Raw genomic sequence first — 23864 nt, 5'->3', positions numbered from 1 at the left:
TGCTGGGAGCGGTTCCACAAAGACATTTCTGACTTAAGTCAAAATTTAAACCATTCTCACAATGTTTAGCTTTCAGTAATGAAACATGAAATTTTGACACATTTTATTATTAAACACATTGATCAGGTGGTCAAAATTTTAATTACAGGGCTCAGAAAAAAACATCTAAAATCATGTATCAAATTTCAACTTAAGTCAAAACTGGCTTTGTGAAATCATCCCCTGGTGATGTAAAAGGTGAATATACAACTATACAACAGCTTAGTTCATATCATTCACCATTTACAATAAAGTTCAAGATCATACACATGTGAATCAGCCTGTCCACTGAGTAACCATACTGTACTCAGACACCCTAGTATTAAACATGTTCAGCCAGAATGCAGGCAGGTAATATATTCACCTGTGGTATTTAGCTGTGTAGTTGTGGGTACAGATCTTTAGGCGGTGGTACATGATGAAACCTGTCCATGTTCCAGTCAGTGCTCAACATAATTTCCCACTGACCAAGACGCCCCACTGCAGAAGGCATATTGATCATTATAGAGACAGGCAAGAACTTGATTTCCAAGAGCCAGTCATGTTGTGTCATATACTTTACCAGGTCCTCTAAATTTAACCCACCTGGCACTATCTCAGCTTGCTGTGTTTGTTCAAAACTCCACAGTCATGACACTTAATGGCTCTCAGCAAAAGCTTGATGTTTGCAGCTCTTGGAGTGAACAGAGAGGATTGGTAGTGGATATATACATGTACAAGTAAAAAAAAAAAAGGTATTACTTTCCCGCAAGGTAGAGGTGTGGTGAGGGAGGATTTTGTGGCGGCAGGGTGGGGGCGGTAATTGAGTGCAGCTGAGTAGAAGACAGTCTGTTAAATGTGACGATTTTTCTTCCCTCAATCCAACCATTGGGTTGAGGTATAGGACTATGGTTGTGGTGGGGTGTTTGAATTCATATACCTCTTTGACTGGAGCCAACGACAGGCAGTGATTGATGGGTTATTGATTGTAAGTGCTGCCAAGAACGGCATAAAGGCCTGTCCCTATAGTGTTGGAAGCTGGCTTTGCTATTGCCAGTGCTGAAGCCTGCTATGGAGACCTAGTCACTGTTGAGGCGTAGCTGCTAGCATCAGCAGTGTGGTCAGTGACAAGCCAATTGCTGAGATGTTTGTGTGTATATATATGGGAGATCCTACTGTTGACATGGGGGAAACAGCATACCTTTATCATGGCTACAGCTCAGAGAGAAATCTGTAAGCATCTGACCTTTTTTTTGTGACATATTTTATGTGCACCTGGTATATTGCCTATCTTGATATTCAGTTCCTCAACATGTTAATGCAACATATAACCAAGCATATTGAAGAAGGCAGTTGCTGGTACTTGTGAATTTAATGCATAGGTTTCAATGTTTAGTGCACCATTTTGTCTGTCTTGGTATATAGCCTGTTTGCTTTCAGGTTAGATTTAAGGTGTAAAGTCCCAGATGTAACTGTGTAATGCATTCAACTCTTCTGCTGGCACCTGTTCTGTCAGTTGGGAGAATCACAGATGTAACTGTGTAATTGATTGCACGTGTTCTGTCAGTTGGGGGAATCAAATGTAACTGTGAAATGCAGGCACCTGTTCTGTCAGTTCAGGGATTCATAAATGTAACTGTGAAATGCATGCACCTGTTCTGCCAGTGTCAGGATTTAATCAAATGCTCACCACCAAGGAGGGCAGAAACACTGTCATCAAATTTTAGGTGTGATTTGCATCCCTAAAACAACATATAGGTGTGCCAGTACCATACACTCGTCAATATCAAGAGTGTGGGAGGTATAAATTCAGATGTGCAAATCTCATTCCTAATGTTCGGCAAGCAGTGTGATGATCACACGCCCAAAACTAGAAATGAAATAATACTCTAGATATTCTGTAACTTAAACTTGCTATTTATTAGAATTCTAACATAAAGTTTACAGCCTGGTTTAATTAGGTTTTTGTAATTTGGATACAGCAAGCAATATGTTTATTGGCAGTCATGTGCAGAATCCAATACCTGACCATACCCAATTATTTGTCGTGAGACTGTATATATTGTGAACGTCAATGTCAGCATAAATTGCATGATCATTGCATGTCTAGATCACACGACATTTGGAGTTTGCACTGGTCTTGTAGAACCACTTTCACACCTACATAGTGGTTGGCCATGTGGCACACTTGTATTCATGGCCTTGCCCATTCACCCATCTTGTGTGTATGACATCTCAGCAATTGAATGTGCAGTTGGCTTCTCAGCAGCCCGGAGTCTTTGTTCACTGACCAACACCACAACAGCTGTTGTGGTCTGGCTCGCCTTATATCACATATCCCTACCAACATGGGTGGTTCAGTCTTACATATCTTATTAACTCTGACATAAGCAAACCAGCAAGTTATGTCTTCTTTCTCATCAAGGCTCTAGATCTATCAGCCTGTGTCATCCAAGGCTTTAATTTCCAGACTAGAGCAAAAACAGTAACAAATTGGTATGTTTCAACCCCCAGGGTACCTTGTCCATCAGCTGTCCAGAAATCAATAGTGGCCTGTATTCTGGCCTGCTACTCATTCTGCTCTATCCACTGCTGTGTTACTCATGTATAACACTGGGAACCATCATCTCAAATGCACCAACTATACATACATGTATATGTTCATGTACACCATTTCAAATCGGCTTGGATGCACCCTATGGCCATGCTTGTTGAATATGTGCCAACGAGCTAGACACACCAGGCCATCTATAGGATGACTGTCAGCAAAAACTGTATTGCTGACCCATTCATTAGCATGAGGTCTATAGCACATACTAATCCTTTGCTGTCTATATTCCTCTGTCCTGAATCAGGTATGAATGTTAATATTTGCATTTTGCAATTTTGGAACAGATGTGTTTTTCTCTCTCTCTTTCCGTGTCCATTTGCATGCAGGCCTTTAGAGGCTTTTCTTATGCTAACTGATATGGAGTGGAGATGAGGCATTTAGGGTAATATGTGCCTTGGGCTGGAACATTGGATAATTTTTCTGCTGCCAGTGCAAGGTCACTGCTCAGGTGTAGGTGGCTGTCTAGTGTGTTTCCTAAGGCTGTAGTACAAACAGTAATCATGTACATGTAGGCATATACTGGTGAATGTCGAATTTGTAGTGCAAAATGCAGGTAACATCTATTTATACAGATATCATTGTTGCTGCCTGAAAGCTTGGTTAATGAAAAATTCTTCTATTTCTTTGATGAATAATGGTAGAACATATATACCACAGAAACTACTGTTTTTTATTCCTTAAATGAGATGAATAACTTTGGCCACTCGAGCCATAAAACTAAGTATGTAGTACACTGACAATAAAATTTTTCACTGACTAATTACTCATCTGTAATAATTTACAGTGGTGAAAAGTCATATGAAATTTTGTGTGATTAAAACTAATTCAGTTTTAACGTAACCTTACTTTTCACCAACTAATCACTCTTGGTGTACCAGTCTGTACAGTAGTAGTATAGTTCTTATTCTAGCTTCTCTTATTCTAGAGAGCTGTGCTTATTTTCTCCCTGAGATTTTTTTTAGGCTCTGATAATGTTTGACCTATTATTCAGTCCGGATATTATTACATGTAGTGTAGAGGGAGAGATGTGAACTGGCCTTTGTTTGTTTCGTGTGTCCCCACTCTTCATTTGTCATAAAAATTTTATCATAAAAATATTTGCTTGTGTATGGTGTCCTTTATTGGACTTCACATCATTTGTCTGGCATATTTTTATGACTTCCCAGCCATGAAATCTCCATTGAGCCTGCTAATCTATGTTCTAACATTCTAGTAAGCTGAAAATGTTATACACGTTCTTCTTTTCAACACCCCATTTTCTTGTGACTGCATGATGACACAATCAATTTTTGGAAGAATGAAATACAAAGCTAATTTCTTTCATTCGGTATATCTACATGTGTATGTAAAGATAAAGTAACACTTTACCGTTAAATTTATTTGTCAGAGAGAAGGTTTATCCAATGTTTCCAAGGATGTTCTTAATTATTGCTAGTGATATATGCATGTATACTTCTGTGCATGTCAGTCTTTTTCTGCACTCTTTACAGTTTTAGATTCGCATCCTTTGACTGCTACCTTAACCACTGTATAAGTAATTCTATCATAAGTATCTTGGCATGCTTATGCTATGAATTCATGTTGCTTCTGGTAACGTTGCTTACTGTATAAAACTTTTTGATGGTGATCTTGTCGCTTATTGAACCAAACCCCTAGCTTATCCTTTGCTGATTTTAACCAGTTTATGCACTGTGCTTTGTTGTTGGTTTTATGATACCTTCTCCATCAGTGGCGCCTTTATTTTCTCAGGGCTCCGTTGATTCCATTTGTTTTACTCTCATGTCCTCAAATCCCCATATGGATTATCCTGCAGCCCTCATAATCCTATGATTTCTTTATGTTGGTGATCTTCTTAGTTCCTAAATGTGTATTAGTGTTCTTCTCAATTCCTATGTAACTGTGTGCTAGTGTTTTTCTTAAATGGTGATGTATCACTCGTGCCCTCAATTGCTAGGTGTGTGCTTTAACAATTCTCATTTGCTATATGTGTGCTAGTGCTCTTCTTAAATGATGAAGAAACATTCGTGTTCTTCCCATTTACTGGGAAGAAAATGTAAGCATTTTGGTAGTACCCTTCTCATTTGCTGAATAGGCAGTAGTGCTCTTCTTATTTGATGAAGGTGTACTATTGCTCTTGCGAAATGTTACACTGGTTCTCTTCTGAAATGAAGAGGGTGCACTGGTGATTTTCTGAAATGTGGACATTGCTCTGGTGCTCTCCTGAAATGCTGAAGGCACACAGATAATCTTGTAAGGTGGTTTTAGTGCATTGGTTTGTTTTGGTTATGTGATAGTGCTAATCGCAATTTCCGATACCGTGTTGTTTTGATGGCCTGTCAGTTACTAATGGTACATGTAGCATGTTTTTAAGTTTGCTGAAAGTGTGCTGATAGTTTTCTGTGGTGCTGAAGATATGCTCTTTTCAGTTGCTGAAGATGTGTTAATCCTTTACCAGTTTCGGAATTTTTGATGATGCTTTCCTCAGTTGCTGAAGGTGTGCAAATCCTGTTTCCAGTTGCTAAAGGTGTGGTGATGCCCTTCTCCACTGCTGGACTGGGGTTGATGCTTTTCTCAGTCACTTATAGTTTGTTGATGCTCTACTCCATGGCTGATGGGTGTACTGGTGCTCTCTCATATGCTGTTGGTGTCCCTTGCTACCTGCTGATGGCTGATGTCTCTCTTCGCTGACTGTTGATGCCCTCTTCACCGCTGCTGGTTCAATCATTGCACTCTAGGAGACTGATTTCAGCTGGTGGATAGAGCTTGTCCCATTCTAAATTATCTAGCACCATTTGAAATCAGTGCCTCTAGAGGAAGCTATAGCAACTGACCCGGATCCTTCCTTCATGTACCATTTCCTTTCAGCTTGAACTAGGTGTTGCAAAATTAGTTCTGCCTTTTCTGTTTCTTTTTTCTTTTCTTTTTTCTTTTCTTTCAACATTTTTTGCCCTAAGTATATATGTCCTAAATGTTGAAAACTGCTGAAAGGCTTATATTTTGGTCCTAAAAGTGCCTTTTAAGACTACACATGTACATAAATGTCATAAAATATTACCGCTGGTTCTGAAAGTTACATTCTTGCACAAGGATATTATCATACCTCCTTAAGAAACTTACAAAGTGTTTGTAAGATCGATGGAATTCTCAGAATCAGGCAAAATGTGCAACTGGGTCTTAGGTGAAAGTTTAGTTCATTTACCATAAATGTATACATTTCAACAGATTATGAAAGTTCTCAAACTAAGATTTGTATTATACTATCATACTTGAACAATGTGCAGACTTTTTATATAATTCAGGTTTTTAACCCCAATTGCCTGGTTACCTCAAGAAAGAAAGATTAAAAGATGTGAGTAATTGTGTATTACTCTCTGGCATGTATTAAATGAATTCATGCTGTGATCTTTAAATTTTATTTATTTTTTAAACTTTTGAGATAGAGTGTAAATCACTTATCAAGGGGTATGACTTTAACTTGATGTTTTCTTCAGAGAAGATTTGTTTACAACAGGAAGCGAATTCATGTAATGTGCTGGTTCCTCTTCCAGAATCCTGGTCTCTTTTGGTGCATAGATCAAACAATAAATTCTAGCACCATTTGAAATCAGTTTTCTTGAAAAGTCAATTCATCAAGGAATACTGTATTTATAGAAAGACATATTGCTCCATTCAAAAAGTCAAGATTGTACTTTTGTTATTTCTGAATCCGAAGTAACAAAACTTTATGTAAAAATGTATGTCATACGCATATATCCCACTACTCTAGGCATATGCCATCCTAATAACCTTATATGTATGGCATTGCATGAATGGCTACTACATGTATTTTTTTCTTTTTCTGTCCATATTCTGTCTGAGGATTTTTTCCTTATTCAGTTGGTGTTGTTCTTATGGGTGATATATTGAGCTGTCTTATTTTTTTTTAACAGCAAGTGTGTACATATAATGCGCATATGGTTGAATGGAGAAGGTTCAGTGCCTGATGCTGGCCTGAGTATGCTAACTCAGCTGGTGTCTGTGGTGAATACATGTAACTAGAACACCTTTGAGGGAGTTGATCAGTCTCTAGATTTGGGGCAAGAGTGTCCATTTCGTTGTCTACTCAAAAGGACATACCCATTGAAACTATCCAACAGAATCATGCACTTGGTGGCACTTTACAGAACTTGTCTCTTTTTCAAATGGAGATGTAAATTTGCTGAGGCAAAACTCTCACCCAATACTGACTGTGTTTTTGTTATCATCATGGCTTGATGTATCGGTATTAAATAATTAATAAGTAAAAATCCCTGACAAATATACCACATTTCACTTTCAGTTATCCACATTTTATTATATGGTATTGGTTGACGAAATAATCACAGTGGTTGGCATGTTCATGAAATATAACAGGATTTGAGATATATTAATTTGTTGGTTTAAAGTATTTCATTGACTTCATATCCGGCTGCCCGTGGGAAGGTCTGCCAGCAATCTGTGGATGGTCATGGATCTCTTCCCAGTTTCCTCCCACCATAATGCTGGCTGCCATCGTATAAGTGTAATATTCTTGAGTGCAGTGTAAAACACCAACCAAACAAATTAAGTATTTCATGGAGACTTTCAAGAATAAAACACTACATTGTACAATAAAATGCACAAAAATTAGATTTAAGAAGCTAAGATATACCTAGATATTTACATGTTGCAGAATAATGATGGGTGATTCATGCTCTTCAACCAAATATTAGGTTTGTGCATATGAACTGAAATATGAAGAATGTGTCAAACCATCTTCTGTTTGCCATTGTGTATCCATCCAGCATTTGTTCGTTGTTCGTTTTTTTACCACTAGAAGTTTTATAACTTATCTAGGAGATGAGAGCATGCTTCAAGATATAGTCACTTACTCCCAGAAAAAGTGTCCTTAATAGCTAGAATGACAAATTAGTAGGTCATTTACCTTACATGTGAACCCTAGTTGTTGATCCACATAATGTCTGCAAGCATCCCAGTTGTGAAGCAACACATTTTCACTTATTGATTTTCTACTGCTTGCTATAGGCAGTTTAATTCAAGCATTATATTGGTGGCTTACCCCTGCGTTTCAGTGGCTTTGCAATTGCTCATAAATACAGGGGTTAAAACTAGCAAGCTGTGAAGTTGCTGTTTGAACCCTGTATAATCGAGCCTTTGTGGGTAGTGTGATTCGTGTAATATTATTGGTTTATAACACCCCATATGGCTTCTGTAATGTAGAGATTCAGTCATTTCATGTTTGGCTAACAGATCTCATATGTAATGGAAGAGTAGTTGTCCAGTCTTGGCGCAGTTTGGGATTTATGCTATTAGGTGATAATTTTTTTATTCCATAAATTACGATTAGGTCCTAAATACATGTAGCGGAAACAAATTACTGGATATTTCATATCCTTGCTTCTTAAGACCCTTATAACATGTAGCAATGAGAAAAAATCAAATCTTAACCGTTTAGAAAGTTTGTGCAGACAAAACACTGTGTTGCTTGGTGAAATGTTTGATTTGTCTGTACACCGCTTCTAGGCATTCTGCTGTTTTCCACCCACAAAGATAACAACAACAAAATTTTTGAGCAGATGAATAACAAATAAATAAATAAATCACCTTGTTTATGTTTTTGCTGAATGATATTTCATTTCATGAATTACTCTTAATTTTCTAAACATGGCTACCTACAATATACAGCATATATTGCTACAAAGCTGAGTAACTTAGGGTCAGTAACAGAAATATTGTTATAGTGAAAGTTGAAAGATAACCCATAGCACTCAAGATCAGATGGGTTAGCCTATTGAACTTTCAAGAACAGTATTCAACAGTATTTATGTTATTCAAACTTTGATGTTCATTATTCTATTTTTTATTCATATTGACCATTTTGTATGGATGGTAAATTATAGTCAATGGCTGACCGTAATATTATGCCTGATGCTACACCGCACATGGAGTAATAGTTTTATTTGTGAAAGATATCATGGTATTTCAGTTTTATGTAACCCTAACCCCTAACCCTAACCCCCCTAACCCTAATAAAATACATTCGTTTGCTTTTGTGCAAACACAGTCTCCTATTATCCAGAATCTTTGTTAACATTCCTATAGAATTTCAGGCAAGGAACCATGATCATGGATGGTGCTTTCATGAAAATATTCATTGTTCTCTTTGTTTTTCAGAAACGAGAAGCTCTAAAGGCGAGCAAACATGCCAGGGAGGAAACTCTTCTTAATATATGTCGCCAGTCGTTGGGTAAGGCTCCAATACTTGTTTTTCTCCCATCCCTTTGTGTTACTTGAGAGAGGGCATTATCTGGTGTTCAGAGAGGCTTGCCGTTCAGTCACTTGGACAAATGACACAACCTGGCCGAGGGCCTCCATGGTTCAGTTGGTTAGCGCGCTAGCGCAGCGTAATGACCCAGGAATCTCTCACCAACGCGGTCGCTGTGAGTTCAAGTCCAGCTAATGTTGGCTTCCTCTCCAGCCGTAAGTGGGAAGGTCTTTCAGCAACCTTTGGGTGGTCGTAGGTTTCCCCTGGGCTCTGCCTGGTTTCCACCCACCATAATCCTGGCCGCCGTTGCATAAGTGAAATATTCTTGAGTACTTTGTAAAACGCCAGTCAAATAAATAAATAAATAAATCAAACCTGGCCTTGGACAGGAAATTTGTTGATTCCACCACTCTGACTGTTTGTTGGGAGGGAGGAGGGGGGGGGGGGGGACAGTAAGTGCCACTATGGTGTGCATATCTGTATGTCACATGTGGGAAAGTTTGGCAGTAACTTGCCAGAGGTCAGTGGTTTACCTCAGGAACTCCAACCATAAAACAGAAACCAGCATGTACATTTATATGTAAATAAAAAATAGTAAAAAAGAGTAGTAAAAGTGAAAAGAGTTCATAAGCTAATTATCACCATCCTTTCAACATGTTCAACTTTTATTAATAGTTAGGGATTGTTTACTACATGTGCAGTACTGAAAAAAAGGAAAAATATTAAGCAAGTTTATTGTGGTATATAATTAAGTTTTTCTGTGATCAACCTTGCAGATGATGATCGCAGACGTTACATCGCTGGCCGGCATTCCCAGGCAAATAGCAGAGATCAAAAGGCAAAGTCCAAGTCACCGGATTCATCATCTCCTGTTTCATGCGCTAACTCCATAATGCAGGTCATGGAGCAGCGACGATTAGGCAGAAAACCTGAGGAGTCAGTGACCACGTTACCCTATCAAAGGCACACACTCAGTCCCTGTCTTGGAGAAGATGAGGAAGATGAGAAGACTGACCGAGTTGCCCTGGCCAAAGGTCACACTTTACCATGGCATCATGCCCAGCTATATCGTTTATATGGAGACAAGGCGAACTACTTCCTCTACCCCAAGATTGAACCAAAGCCCCAGAAACAGCTCCACCCAAAGCTCAGAAACCCTGGAGGTAATTAGTATCTGTCTTGTTTTAATACAATTGTTGTGCACATTTTACAAGTTTATGTTTGACAAAATTGTAGCTATTTTGTAGAATCTTGGACTTCAGCAGTTTTAGAGACTTCTTTGAAAACATTCCCTTGTCATGGATTGAATCTTCGTGGCTTACATGAAGTTCAAATTTTAAGAAATTGCATCTGTTTTCTGCAGTATTGTGGTCGTTTTTGCTTTGTATTTCAAAAATACTTTAAGAAAATGACAAAGAACAAGTATAATTAAAACACTTTTAACATCAGTTTCACATGTACATTAACTATTTGGCTCCTAGAATGTACTCAGCCCAATTCATTTCGAAATATGAATTAAGGAAATGGTGTCTCATTTTTTAATGAAAATGTTATATTGAGACTTCTTACATATCTTCATCATGACAAGTTACAGACCGTGTTCAAGTATTGAACCATTTTTAGACAAAATTATGGTCATTTTCGTCCTATTTATTAGACATTTTTATTTCTCCAAATGGTTGAAACTTCGAACACCAAGTCAGAAGTTGTGAGCTGTTTCATTCATTTAGAACAGAATTGTGGACGTTTGTTGTCTTACCATCTTTGACCACTAGGTGAAATGTATTCAACATTTTTGTTCAAAAAGTCTTCTTTTTGATTAACAGTTATTCCAGCAGGTGGTTACTCTATATGTTTAGGTCTTATTGACAGTAGGTGTTTACATATAACCATTTTATTTACATCACATAAAGCTAACAAGAAATAGTGTACTAAAAATATAGATATATATCCAAACCATATTTGGTAGCTTTTCAGTGAATAATTTGAAACTATGTTGAAAGTGAGAAGTCCTCTTTACATCATGTGGACATAATGATAACAAGCAACACTATGACACTTGTTTACAACATGAAATAAATCATTAATACTCCTATAATGATTGTCCATGAACTTTGACACATGTAGCCTAGTGCAGTAGTAATCAGATCATTGTCACATTTGTATGATTTCTTGCTTTTGCGTTGTGGATCTAAATAGGCTTCTGGTTAAATTCCAGGTACTGTTACCTGTATTGTTGAGTGAAATGAATAGCTTGTACATTTAAGAGAGGGTGGGAGGGGGACAAGTAGCAGACAAGGAGTTCCAGCCTAATGAAGTTGAGTCTGAAATAGCTTATATACATGTAGGTGTAGTGGTTGTAAGTTACCGAATGTTACATTTGCCATATAAACAAAAGGGCAGGGTAGCAGTCCACCACACCCACGCAGTGAATGCTCATTCAATGAGCTATCATAAGAATATATATATGTGTATATGTATAATCTTGCAAACAAATGTTTTGCTTCCACATTTCTGGAGATTCCCAGGTGCTTCCTTTCGTGTTTTCTTGTTTTGATGGGCATGCATGATCTGTCTGGCCTCACAATCATCTTTGCAATGCCCAATGACTGGACTTGCTAATGTAATTAGTTGCCAATATTCTCCAGTGCATGGGGCTCACAGCATCGGTTTTCTATTTCTCCTTATAAAGCTGCTGATTCCCATCCCTCGTGAATTGATAACTGGCTCAATTGCTGCAGACGTTTCCTGGGCCATTTTAAGCATGCATTTGTGCATGTTGTAGAAAATCAAGTGTCATGAGTCAGTCGTATAGAGAAACTGAGGATAGGGAATGATGGATCTGCCATATAATGAGTGTCCCAACAGAACATCGGTTGACCACTGAATATATAAATAATGAAGGCTCCCCTCAATTGGCGTTGTGTGATAATCTATATAGAATATGAGACTACATCCATCCATTCCTATATTGACACAGTTTGTCTCTAACTTCCTTAACTCGCAGGTTTGGTCAAGTGATTACTGTATTTCTAAATCTCAGTTTGAACTCGTCAAGATAATGTAATTTTTTGAAAGATATTTTTTGTCTAGATGTTCAGGGTTTTGTTACCTTTCTCTTTCATTGAACTCATTGAATGGCAATTTTGATTTTCTTTGGCTAAGTACAACTTGAAAATTTGCCATATGCATTGTACAACATACTGTCTAAATCAAGATAAATGTGCAAAGCATTCGTCAGGCCTATTTGATATTCACTCGTAAATGGCATATGACCAATCTGTCAAGTCCTGCAGTCTGTCAGTATTTCTGATCAAAATGGTACGACTAAGGTTTAATGTGGTAATACGAAAGGGTCCCCACTTGTTAATTACTCAGTCACATGACTTCAGAGAGTGACCCCTGGGTCAAGCAATAAATGCGTATGACTGAAATGAGTGCTGAAGTCTGCATCTTCAAGAACTCAAGACAAATCTCCACTGTCAAATCTGACAGGTTGCCTAACCCGCCTGTCTATGTGGGATCTCACTGGACATGTCAACCTGCTTGTTGTGGTGTGCCTTTGTCGCTATATACTCCATGGCTCATTTGTTTGGCACAGAATGGCTGTACATTGCTGAATACCCAGTTTGGATTATCGCGAAATTAGAAAATGAGAATTCTAGTGAGACTTGCAAGGATGGTTGGTGAATACTGATACAAGCAGGCCATTCTCAGACTGGATACAGGAAATAAATTGCTGTTTTCTGCTACAAAAGCGGTCTCCAGCACTGGTGCATTGAGATTGATCGCATTCTCTCCATTGTGATGCTCTGTTCTCTCTGGAAAGGAATTCAGCTAGATGTTGTTCCCCATACCATTCATCCATCATCATGTTCAAGGTTTGATAATCCCAGCATTGGTTTCACAGTCTTTTCCTTGCAATCGTAAAACTCACAGCTTATTTGAGACAGCCGCCTGCTCCCTGCACAGCTGGGTTCCTGATCCTGCAGTGATACTCCAATCCATTGCATCTAAGCTGCCTGTTTCATATGGGAATCTTAATGCACTATCCATGAGCAAATATTGCAGATCTCATCAGAACTTAAGGTGCTGGCTTATGCCTCCAAACTTATAATACCCAATGGCATACTTTAAGGTGCATCACATGATAATTTGTGTGTAGGCCGTAGTTAAGGGGAAAGAGTCTCTGTGGATTGTAGTAATACATAGACAGACCGCTGAAAATTGTAACAATACTACTACTGATTTTTTCTGTTTGTTCCATTCTACATGTATTATATTCATTATTTTCAATTTTATAAATTTTTTCAGTGGAATTTGATAGGCCAGTTTGATAATCTTACATCACCTTGTAAAAATATTTTTTCACCTACATACATGTATGTATTTATCCATGAATAAAATTGTGGAAAAACTTCTGTGAATTAATGGGCTATAATAATACATATGCCAAGAAAGCAATTGTGTTAAGGATGTGATCTTGGTTTATTGTGAGAAAATAACTTTTGCAACATCATGGTGTTATAGAATATCTGTTTAGTTACATGACCATGTAAAATGCAAAATATCACTCACTGAAAAAAAATTATAAGTAGAGATATTTCCAGCATGGTTATTTGCTTATTCCTTTGCAATTATTGCTTCACTATTGAATTGTCCTATACTGAGAACAATGTTTAGATGTATTGTCCCAGAAAGAATTTAAGATGTGAACATTTTCAGTAAATGCTATCTGATTTTCTGCATAAATTAAAAAGTGATTTCGTACATTTTTACTTTCAGAGATGATATGCTCTGTTTCAAATGCAGGTCTGCATTATGAGAAACTATGGAGTACCTGTTTTATTCATGGAAAAGTGTAATTCTTCAAGGTGTTCATGTATGTAATTATTGTTTTTATCAGGTGGAGGAGCCGAGGTTCTGTGGGCAGGTCTTCGGAACGAGTCCATGTCACGTCTTAGGCGCTATGACAGAAACGTCTCCAAAGACCTCAAGGTGAGTGAAGGAAATAATCACGTAAATACCGTCATTAGTGCTTATTGTATGCATGCCTTTTTGTTTTTGTTGCCAGCAGATAAACACAGTTTCAATTTTGAGTGAAGAAAAGAAATGATGTTTCAAGAAAGGAATAATTGCTGTATTTACTAAAGTAAGAATAGATGAGTTTGACGTTTTAACTTCAGAATTGCATAACTATATTTCCTGTAGTTTATGAACACAGGGGGAAATTAGGGATTTTTTCTTCAAACAAACCAATTAAAGTAATTTTCTCCCACCTCCACATTGTTAATATTGGTGAAGAAACTGGACCTATGGATATAATTATCCACAGTACTGGAGAGAAGACAAATTAAACATTGCTAATCATGGGTGCAGCATTGAGGCATACATAAGTAAAATTTCTGGTTTGCAAAATCACATTTCGTGTTGACATTTGTTTACCATTTGAAAACACATCTACATGTAGATGTTCATGTGTTTAGCAAATCATGGTTTCCATATAATCACAGAGTGCTGATGGGCTGATATATGTGTAGGACACCTACAGGAACAATGTTTAATATGTGCATGTACAATGTAGAAAAGATCATAACCATAGGACGCAGGTGATAACCATTCACATGTATTAACCTTCACTCCCAGAGGTCAGCTATTATGTTGTAGATAATGTGCAGTAGTAACTTAGTCTAAAGGCTTGTCCATTTTGTATTCATTACATTTTCTACATCTAATGTATAATGTACATTTTACATTAAAATTTTTAAAAATTAAAATTTAGGACATTTCATTGCATGAAATAGCACTTTTCTTCAGTTATATTTGCCTTAGATACATGTTCTCAGCACAATGATCCTTGTCTCGTTTTGTCATCTTAGTGGAAACCCTTCACCTTTTTGCCTGTTTTATGAATTGGAAACACAACTATTTGTTATTATGCAGCAGTGTCTATATATTGTCTTGAGAAGACACAACTGTATGATTCTGCAAAATCATGTCGGAAGAAAGCCCGGAAATGGAGTTTCATGCTGTACATCATATTAGCTTGAACAAGCTGACTTTAAAGCTTGCTTTTCTCTGTATCTTTGAACAGGCTGAAAGGTGGAGGAATACATGTTATAAACGTAGTTCACCATAGCACGTTTTAGTTTGTAGTGTACTAATTAACAATTTTTGTTTGACCATGTCAGTCTGCATTCAGTGCATTTGTACGCCAGAGTTTGAGCAAAAACAAAACACTTGTGAAGAGGAATTACTGCCCAACTGAAGACGTGAGTAAAGGCATACTTACTAATTCCTATGCCTGTCTGACCCAATCCTGCATTAAGCATGCCATGTGACTGAGATGAAATCCTGACCAGGACTTCATCACCCATTGGATAAACTCTCTTCAGTCTTCAGCTTGATAAAGATCTCCATCAGGTGCAGTTGAGGCCATAATGTATATTAAAGCCAACTATTGCCAGCTTGATGAATTTGTTCACATCCATACTCTTCACTTACATGTACAGATTGGTTGTGTGTCATACAAAGACCACTGAAATATTCAAACAACAGTCCACCTGTATCTGCTCTATATGCTGCAAGCAACTTAAACTGTTAATTTAATTAAATTAATGGAGTATTATATTTATAAACACATGACCATTGATAAAAAAGAGTTTATTTTAAGTTACAAAAAGGTTTCAATTATATTCTCTACTTCAGTTTCGATTTTCAATTCTTACAACACCTGTAATGTCATATATGTGTTATTCTAGTGTAAAATTTATTGTTTCAATGGTCCAACAAACCATGTGAATCAGTGTTGCATTGTCTTTTGGTTAGTAAAGTGTTCAAACATGTGCAAACTCCTAGCCCTGTTTACCCATGAACATATAACACATGGTGTCCCTTTGAACTTTATCATAAGGAATATATCAGACTAATAGAAAGTGATTAAATTTTGATCTTAGCTCTACTGTTTTAAGTACATGTACACATACATGTACCATTGAGGTGACTAATGTACCTTTATAATGTACTGCTGTATTTGATTCTATGCTGTCTGATCTATAGCAAGAGAAGAGTTTGTTCAAATCCATGCAAGCAATATAATTGTATGTACAGCAGTGCAATAACTACACAGTCAAAATATTTGAGTTTTATGTTACTGCTATTTAATATTGGTTCATTGGGCTTGGCTTCAAAGTTTCTGCTCTTACTCTTGGTAATGCACAAGTGCCTGCATTATAACTTGTTGATTGATTGTTGCAGGATTCTTGTTGCTTATATATTTGTGATGTGCATTATTGATTTATTTCTGATAAATTAAGGAAACACTTTGTTTCATTTCTTCTGGCTATGGTACTATACAACCATGCTAACAATAGTTGTAACTCTACTAATAACCTGTGGCCTTGAGGCGTTTTCATTGTGTGTTACTCATATGTGAACAGATGTTTCACGTATCTAAGGGATTTGTGAAGTTTATGGACTTTAATACATGTATATCATGTGGTAGAAAATCAATTTATCACAGACTAACCAGATTTGGATGTATGTGTCTAACTGAGCAATTTATGAGCATGTTATTAAATTTAATTTTTTTTAAAATTTGCTTTATGCAAAACTGCCTGAGAATTGTATTGAGGTGTGATAGTTTGGGATTTTCATTTGTGAGAGCCAGGAGCTGCTGACATTGTATTTGTCTGACTTGTCTGTTGATTGGTGGTATGATCATAATGCTTAGCTTACATGTTAGCACGTTCTTTGGTGTATGTACACAAATACTATGTTAATACTTCTAAACCTTGAACTGTGAAAAGCTGTTTTCCTGTCTTGTGCTTATCTGAATGAAACTGTATTTAAGGCTTCTGTTTACAGACTGGGTCACAACTTTCACATTGTGACATCCACCTATCCAAATAGTTTTTTTAGGATAATGACCAATTTCACAAAGCCTTTTCGACAGAAATTTTAAATCTCATCACAATACTTAGATTTTGGTGTTGGAAGTTAAAATTATTGCACATTGGTCTTATGATAACATATATAGGGGTGAACACAGTTTTAGAAGTGACACTATGGACTCACCACCTCAATCTAAAGTGGTTTCATTTGCAGGTTCCAGATTTACCTCGTCTCTTGGACAAGACCCTTTTGCATCAGGCCTACTCATTGAGACATAAGCTTCAGCTGATGCACCGGTCATCTATGACCAATGCTGACCGGACTCGAGTATTGACCTTCAATAACCCATTTCCTGACCTCAACAACCTGGATGGAGAGGACAGCATTGACCGTTATCTGCCCTCGTGGATGGACAGTGACACTGTGAGTTACCTCCCTTGTACAGATATCAGCGTATGAAGCATATTCATTCTTTTCTCATGAGCTATTTGTATTTGTACAGAATTGTGTTGTAACTCACATGCCCTTTGATAACTACATTGTTTATACAGCGACTGGGACCAATTCCACTAATGGAATTTTGAATACTTCAAAACCTCTGTATGATGCAAAGCCTGAATGGATAGAAGTTCAACTGGGTATCCATTTGTCTTAACATAACACTTATTACACCTTCAGATTGGCCCAAAATTAAACATTTAAGTTAAATTGCAAATTTTCAAAAGGTGCTTTGTTGAATGGGTCCCAGTCTTGTAAACACCAATTCTAAGCTTATTTTTACCTAAGACTTTAAACTTTATAGTTTTCTTACTCAGTTATGCCAAGTACTAGCTGATCAGACTGCTGATTGGAAGTTTAGAGAAAGACTCAGATGAGTTATTTCAAAGTCAAATAGCCAAGCGAATATATGTTTATACTTAAAGGGAAATAGCTGTTTCATATGTTCTTTAGTACAGAGAATTGAATATAAAATTATTGCATGAATCAGTTGAAATTTAAAGAGTACATCGAATAATTAAAGAAATACGAATACTAGCATGCACTCAGCGGTTGAAAGATATGTCAGCCCAGTATGAAGATCTTCTCTTAAATATGATGTTAAGTATCCTTCAACCTACAAGTTTTGATATCTTCTTCCTTTTTTTTTTTTTGTTCTGTTAGATAATGTCTGAGCCAGAGTACAAAAGATGGCTGGCAGGAAGACAACACAAGGTAGAATCACAAGATGTGGCTATTCATGGTGAACCGTCTGGGAGCCTACTGGATGATGAACTGTTCTCTAGCAGGAGCAAGCCTCAGTACTTGGAATATCCTAAGTTGAAGTTTCTTAAGTATGAGAAGGACAGTGATGTAGTGGCTGAAGCACACAAATTACGAAAGGACAGAAAAACAGAGAATGAAGCTCTTAAACCCTCCTGTCCACATTCTGAAGACACCACACAAAGAACTTCTTCGGGTATGAAAATCAATATAAGAAAATGTTCCCTTACTAACTGTTAACTTTTAGTTTATAATTCAAATTATGAAGGTCTAAGACCTTCAACATAAATAATAATGATAACAAAACAGATACATTGCTAAAAGATGCTTACAGCATTTTTATTCAATGTAATTCTTCAAACTTTTCATTTGTTTGCAAGGTCTTTATTCAAGCATATGCTGAAGGCTTTATTCTGTGTTGACTGATAAATTTATACTATTTGTGAAGCCTGTACACTTGCCAATCCAACCAATGTAGTTTTGTCTCCATAATCAAGTTAAAAGAGTGCATAAATTGCACTGATAGGTCCTCTTTCATATGCAAAAAGGTTGAGGATTTAGATTTTATTTTTTCAGGTAAACAGCAAGATGATCATGGTGTGTCAAATGGTTCTAAGTATACCAGTTCTTGGGAACCATTGAGCATGACTGCCTTGGTGGAGTACACAGAGCTACTTGAGACAGGGGGAATGGGACCATTCCAGCATGGTCAGACCAAAATGTGGCAGACTCCAGTTACAACATAAAAATGCACCAAGCTTGAAGGTCATTTATAATGAAGCTTCCCGTGAATCTAATCAAGGTTCAGAGTGATCATGTACATCTTTTTTTCTATGAACTACACATGGATTTTGCAATTTCAGCTGTAAAATGAATTTTAGCTGTACCTTCTTGACAGGAACGTGGACAAACTGTACAGTGCATTTTATTGGAGCTACTAGTATTTTATGTAAAACACTGCTTAAGGATAGAAAGACTACACCAGTTGAGGTATCAGTCTGTTACTTCTAAAGCATTGCTACATAGTGGGTACTTTCCTATCGTTTTATTTGGACAAAGGTCAATCTTTGAAGCTTACAAATGTTAGAACATTTCCTTAAATGTATGTGTGCACCACATTTAAATTTTCTCAACTTGTGAAAGAGATTTTTCGTTTTTAACATTAAATTCCATGTTTATGTAGCCAGTGTCTCAGATGAGGAGGTGTACCTAGCAATCATAGCAAACTGATAGATCCTATGGTACCAAACGTCTTCAATTTCAGTTTGGTTCATAATGTTTGAAGAAAAATTATATCACCACAGCAACCTGGGGGAGATGACAATAAATACATGAAATTACATCCAAGTCCCCCCAAATGGTCTTGTAAAACTTAAGCATTTCACTAAATTTTGAAATACTTATTACAAATTACATGTATGAATTATTTGTTTGTATATGTTTGTTACAAGTACTATTAAAATATATTGCTTTTACTAATATACTTTTTGAAGAAAACTTAATCATATAGTTCACAATTTTGTGACATGAAGTGCTTTTGAAATTTAATAAATTTGTATTGAGATATATTTGAATATACTGGTGTTGAACTTTAGAAGTACATGTAATATTACATGCCATTTATTAACTTGCTGTGATAAAAAATGGTTTATGCATTTTGGAGTAAAGTAATATTTAATTTCATTATATTACCATGCTTGTTGTTGTAGGTGAGCCTTCTTGATTAAAAAATCAAAGTGTTAAAGGAAACAATTTAACTTCAGTATGTGTAAGGATATGATTTATCCAGACAGAGTTGTAATGCTTGAAGTATTTATGTATGTTATATCATGGACAAACTACCCTGTGCATTGCGATTAGTCTGTGTTTATCCTGCATATGACTAGTCATGTTGGGTTTTATTATCAACTTGCACTGGGTTTAACAGTATTATGGATAATGCTGATTGATGTCACATTTACAGAACTGTTTGAGCATTGAGCTTGGTTTATATGAATCATACTTTGATGTAATGGAATAATGCTTTACATTTCATTGAGAAACATTTATTTTCTTTCCAATAAAATAATCAAATGGAGATTTTCTGGGTTCGAGTTTTTTATGCCTACACAGTAGATTTTAATACTGGGGATAAAACAGCTTTGCCTTGTTTATAAAAAGGTGAAAGGATGTAAGAAAAAAATGTGTACTAATAATTTCCTAATTATTGTAATTGTAAATTTAATGCCATAAATATTGTTAAAGTAAAACATATTCATCTTTCACCAAAATAGTATGCATTACAAACTTCACTGTATAATAGTCTAATTATTTCTGTAAACACTTCCGTCTTAATAGTAAGACATACAGTGTTTGGTGAACATTCCCACCTTGATATGACATGAGTAAGACAGTCCTTTTGGAAGTATTGCTTTCACATTACATATCCTTTAAGCAGTCATAATAATACCTATGTCAATGAATACAACAGAACAAAAAAAAGCCAAAATTTTGTTGAAAATTGACAAAATGGCTCAAAAGTCAAAGTAAGTCCAGAATTTGATATGGTAAAGTCACATATCAGTTTACAATTCAAAATGAAAACCCTTTTGAAAAAGTGTTTGGAAAACTGTCAGTCCAAAAGAGGACGAAAGTGGTCGTAAATTGTTCACAATGGACAAAACATTCTTAAACTCAATTTAACATTCAAAGTTTCAATTCAATACAATAGACATGCAGATGTAAAAAAAATCCATGACAACTGAGGAGTAAACCTGTAATTGCCCTGTCACCCCTAACCATTCAAAGTACAATTAAGGTACTACATGAAATATCATTGTGGTGTGAGATAAGACTTACCAATCAGAAAATTACTATTCTCTAAACTGATCGCAACACAGCACACTAGATCAGAGAACAATACTATGTAGGCTCATCCACTGCAGATCACGCAGTCTAGCATTATGGGGTATGTATCCAACCACCACACCCACCCACAATATCAGTCAGATTATAAATTTAGCCTCAAGATTGTACACCCCACCATATATCATACTTGACCAATCTCGCAGGCCAGTTCAAATCTCCCTACTAGAAGGCAAATTCCTCCACAAGATCAGTCACCGGATTGCACTCACCCACAAGATCACAGACTTCTCCACCAGATTTCAGACTTAACAGCAGATCACAAACTCAACCACCAGATCACCGGCTCACCTACATGTACACATACATCACAGACTCACAGCTCAGATCACAGGCTCACCTACATGTACACATACATCACAGACTGACATCTCAGATCACAGACTCACCTACATTTACACCTACATCACAGACTCACATCTCAGATCACAGACTCACCTACATGTACACATACATCACAGACTCACAGCTCAGATCACAGACTCACCTACATGTACACATACATCACAGACTCACGTCTCAGATCACAGACTCACCTGCCAGATCACAGACTTGTCCACCAGGTCACAAATTCACCTACAAGATCCCAGACTCACCTACCAGATTACATTCACCTACAGATTACAGACTCGCTCACCAGACCACAGACTCGCCTAACCAATCACAGACTTGCCCAAAAGATCAGACTCGCCCACCAGATCACAAACTCACCCACAAGATCACAGATCCACCTACCAGATTACAGACTCACCCACACAATCAGACTCACCCAAAAGATCATATGATCATCCACCAGATCATACGATCACCCACCAGATCACAGACTCACCCACAAGATCACAAACTCATCTTATAGACCACACTCATCCAGCAACTCACAGACTAACCCATCAGAACACAGACTTGTCAACAAGATCTCACCAACCGGCACTAGATCTCAGATTCACCCACAAGATCACAGAACCGTCTACCAGATCAATGACTCGCCCACCAGATCATGGGCTTGTCCACCAGATCACGGGCTTGTCCACCAGATCACAAACTCACCCACAAGATCACATACTCGCCTACCAGATTACAGATTCACCCACACAATCACAGATTTGCCAACCAGATCACATGATCACCCACCAGATCACATGATCACCCACCAGATCACATGATCACAGACTCTCCTACAAGATCACAAACTCATCCTCCAGACCACAGACCCACAAGACCAAAGATTTTACCCCCAGGATCAAAGATCGGTTAATGCCAGATGAGGATCACAGAGATGACAGACATCAAGCAAATCACCCTCACCCACAAGATCATTACAGACTCATCCGTATGATCAAAGACTAGCCCTTATAACCACAGATTTGCCAACCAGTTAATGATTCGTTCACAAGATTACAGACTCACCTATCAGATCACAGACTGGTCCACCACTCTCCAAATCACACTCACCCACAACATTACAGACTCACCCACAGTATCAGACTAACGCTCAAGGTCACAAAATTCATCTTCCAGATCACAGACTCACCCACCAGATCATAGACTCGCCCATAATGTCACAGACTCGCCCATGATGACACAGATTCGCCCACAATGTCACAGACTTGCCCACAACATCACAGATTCTCCCATGCATATGTTTACCTTTTTATACAATATTGTAAGCCCATCATAGTCATAGGCATGGGATTGTAAACCAGAGCAAATTTACAAAACCATCCAAAGCAAATTCCAAATGTACCCACCCATTCCATCGATCCACCAGCTCACATTTTCATGAACTAGGCCTATGGATACAAGTCATTGTATGGAATCATACATGGAGAGTGTTTACAATTTATACATGAGAGTAGAGACCCGATGTGTACACTGTAGAATGGAAATACTTTATGGAAGTCTATGCGAGTACTCATGTGCATTCAAACGTAGGACAACACGACAATGGTGGTTGAATGTAGAGATAAACGTTGATCTCTGGTTACTGTTTATATACACGGTGGAAATATCAGCATTTCCTTCACAGATAAAAGTGTGCGATATACATTGTATGCCACAATATCAGTACAGTATGGAATGTTTCATTTCTTTTATATGCTCTGTTAAACATTCAGCTTTGGTCTTCGATTTAGACAAACTATCGATGCTATTAATTTTAAAAGAATTTAGGTTAGAATAGACGGGAGGAGGATCGGTCAGAGATACTTAGTACAATTCTAGGGCTAGCCTTATAAAAAGCGGGCCTACTATGAATAATCGTTTTTGTGTAAAGAATAACTCAGTTCGATCTCGCCTACTCTAATAATATTTACGGTAGCGTATACTATTTAGTCTATCATTGCAAAATTTTGTTTATAGATCTACTTATACATCTCTGTTCTTTGCATAACATTTTTATAGGGCCTACAAAATATTCAAAATCGAACACAGCGGACAAAAAGGGCTGCATGGCGTGAGATGTAAATGCGCTTGTATGTAGGCCTACAAATAATACTGAAGTAGGACTACATATATAATGATAGAAAACATAGCAAAATGACGTTTGAAAACCCATTACATAAATATAGTTGAAGGTGAAAGAGCGATCAGAGAAAAAGAAAATAATGTTTGACTTATCGTGATAATCAAATTTCTGATAGGCCTATCCAAATTTCACTTCGCAATAGACCTATATTTGTCCAAATTGCTCCAGCGTAATATGGTTGTTGTTACTCATTTAAACTGTTTAAGAATATGTCAAATCATTAAAACAAAATAAGACAGGTTTGGGTGACTGATAAAAATCAATGTCGCTTGATGAAGACACATTAATTAACCACCGGTTTATGAGGTCTATGTGTGATTTATGACGTCCGTGAAGAGAGCATGATTATCTCCCCTTAGTTTCATTGTCGA

At 37.2% G+C, this 23864-nt stretch overlaps 1 protein-coding gene across 4 annotated transcripts in view; it reads left to right on the top strand.

Moving 5' to 3' along the window:
* Positions 1 to 20137, top strand: part of LOC135470528 (uncharacterized) — a 53846-nt gene extending 33709 nt beyond the window's left edge. For 3 of the 4 annotated variants that reach the window (XM_064749528.1, XM_064749527.1, XM_064749530.1), the window contains 7 exons: positions 8822 to 8894; positions 9689 to 10075; positions 13819 to 13910; positions 15104 to 15184; positions 17019 to 17228; positions 17967 to 18261; positions 18642 to 20137. In XM_064749528.1, the coding sequence (XP_064605598.1) occupies positions 8822 to 8894; positions 9689 to 10075; positions 13819 to 13910; positions 15104 to 15184; positions 17019 to 17228; positions 17967 to 18261; positions 18642 to 18811 (1308 nt within the window). In that variant the 3' untranslated portion in view covers positions 18812 to 20137. The remainder of the gene's footprint in view (positions 1 to 8821; positions 8895 to 9688; positions 10076 to 13818; positions 13911 to 15103; positions 15185 to 17018; positions 17229 to 17966; positions 18262 to 18641) is intronic. The other variant, XM_064749529.1, reaches the window with a different exon arrangement.
* The last annotated feature ends 3727 nt before the right edge of the window (positions 20138 to 23864 follow it).

Source organism: Liolophura sinensis, chromosome 7 (assembly GCF_032854445.1).
Source record: "Liolophura sinensis isolate JHLJ2023 chromosome 7, CUHK_Ljap_v2, whole genome shotgun sequence".
Classification (NCBI taxonomy): Eukaryota; Metazoa; Mollusca; class Polyplacophora; order Chitonida; family Chitonidae; genus Liolophura; species Liolophura sinensis.
This window is presented reverse-complemented; position numbering and strand designations above follow the sequence as displayed.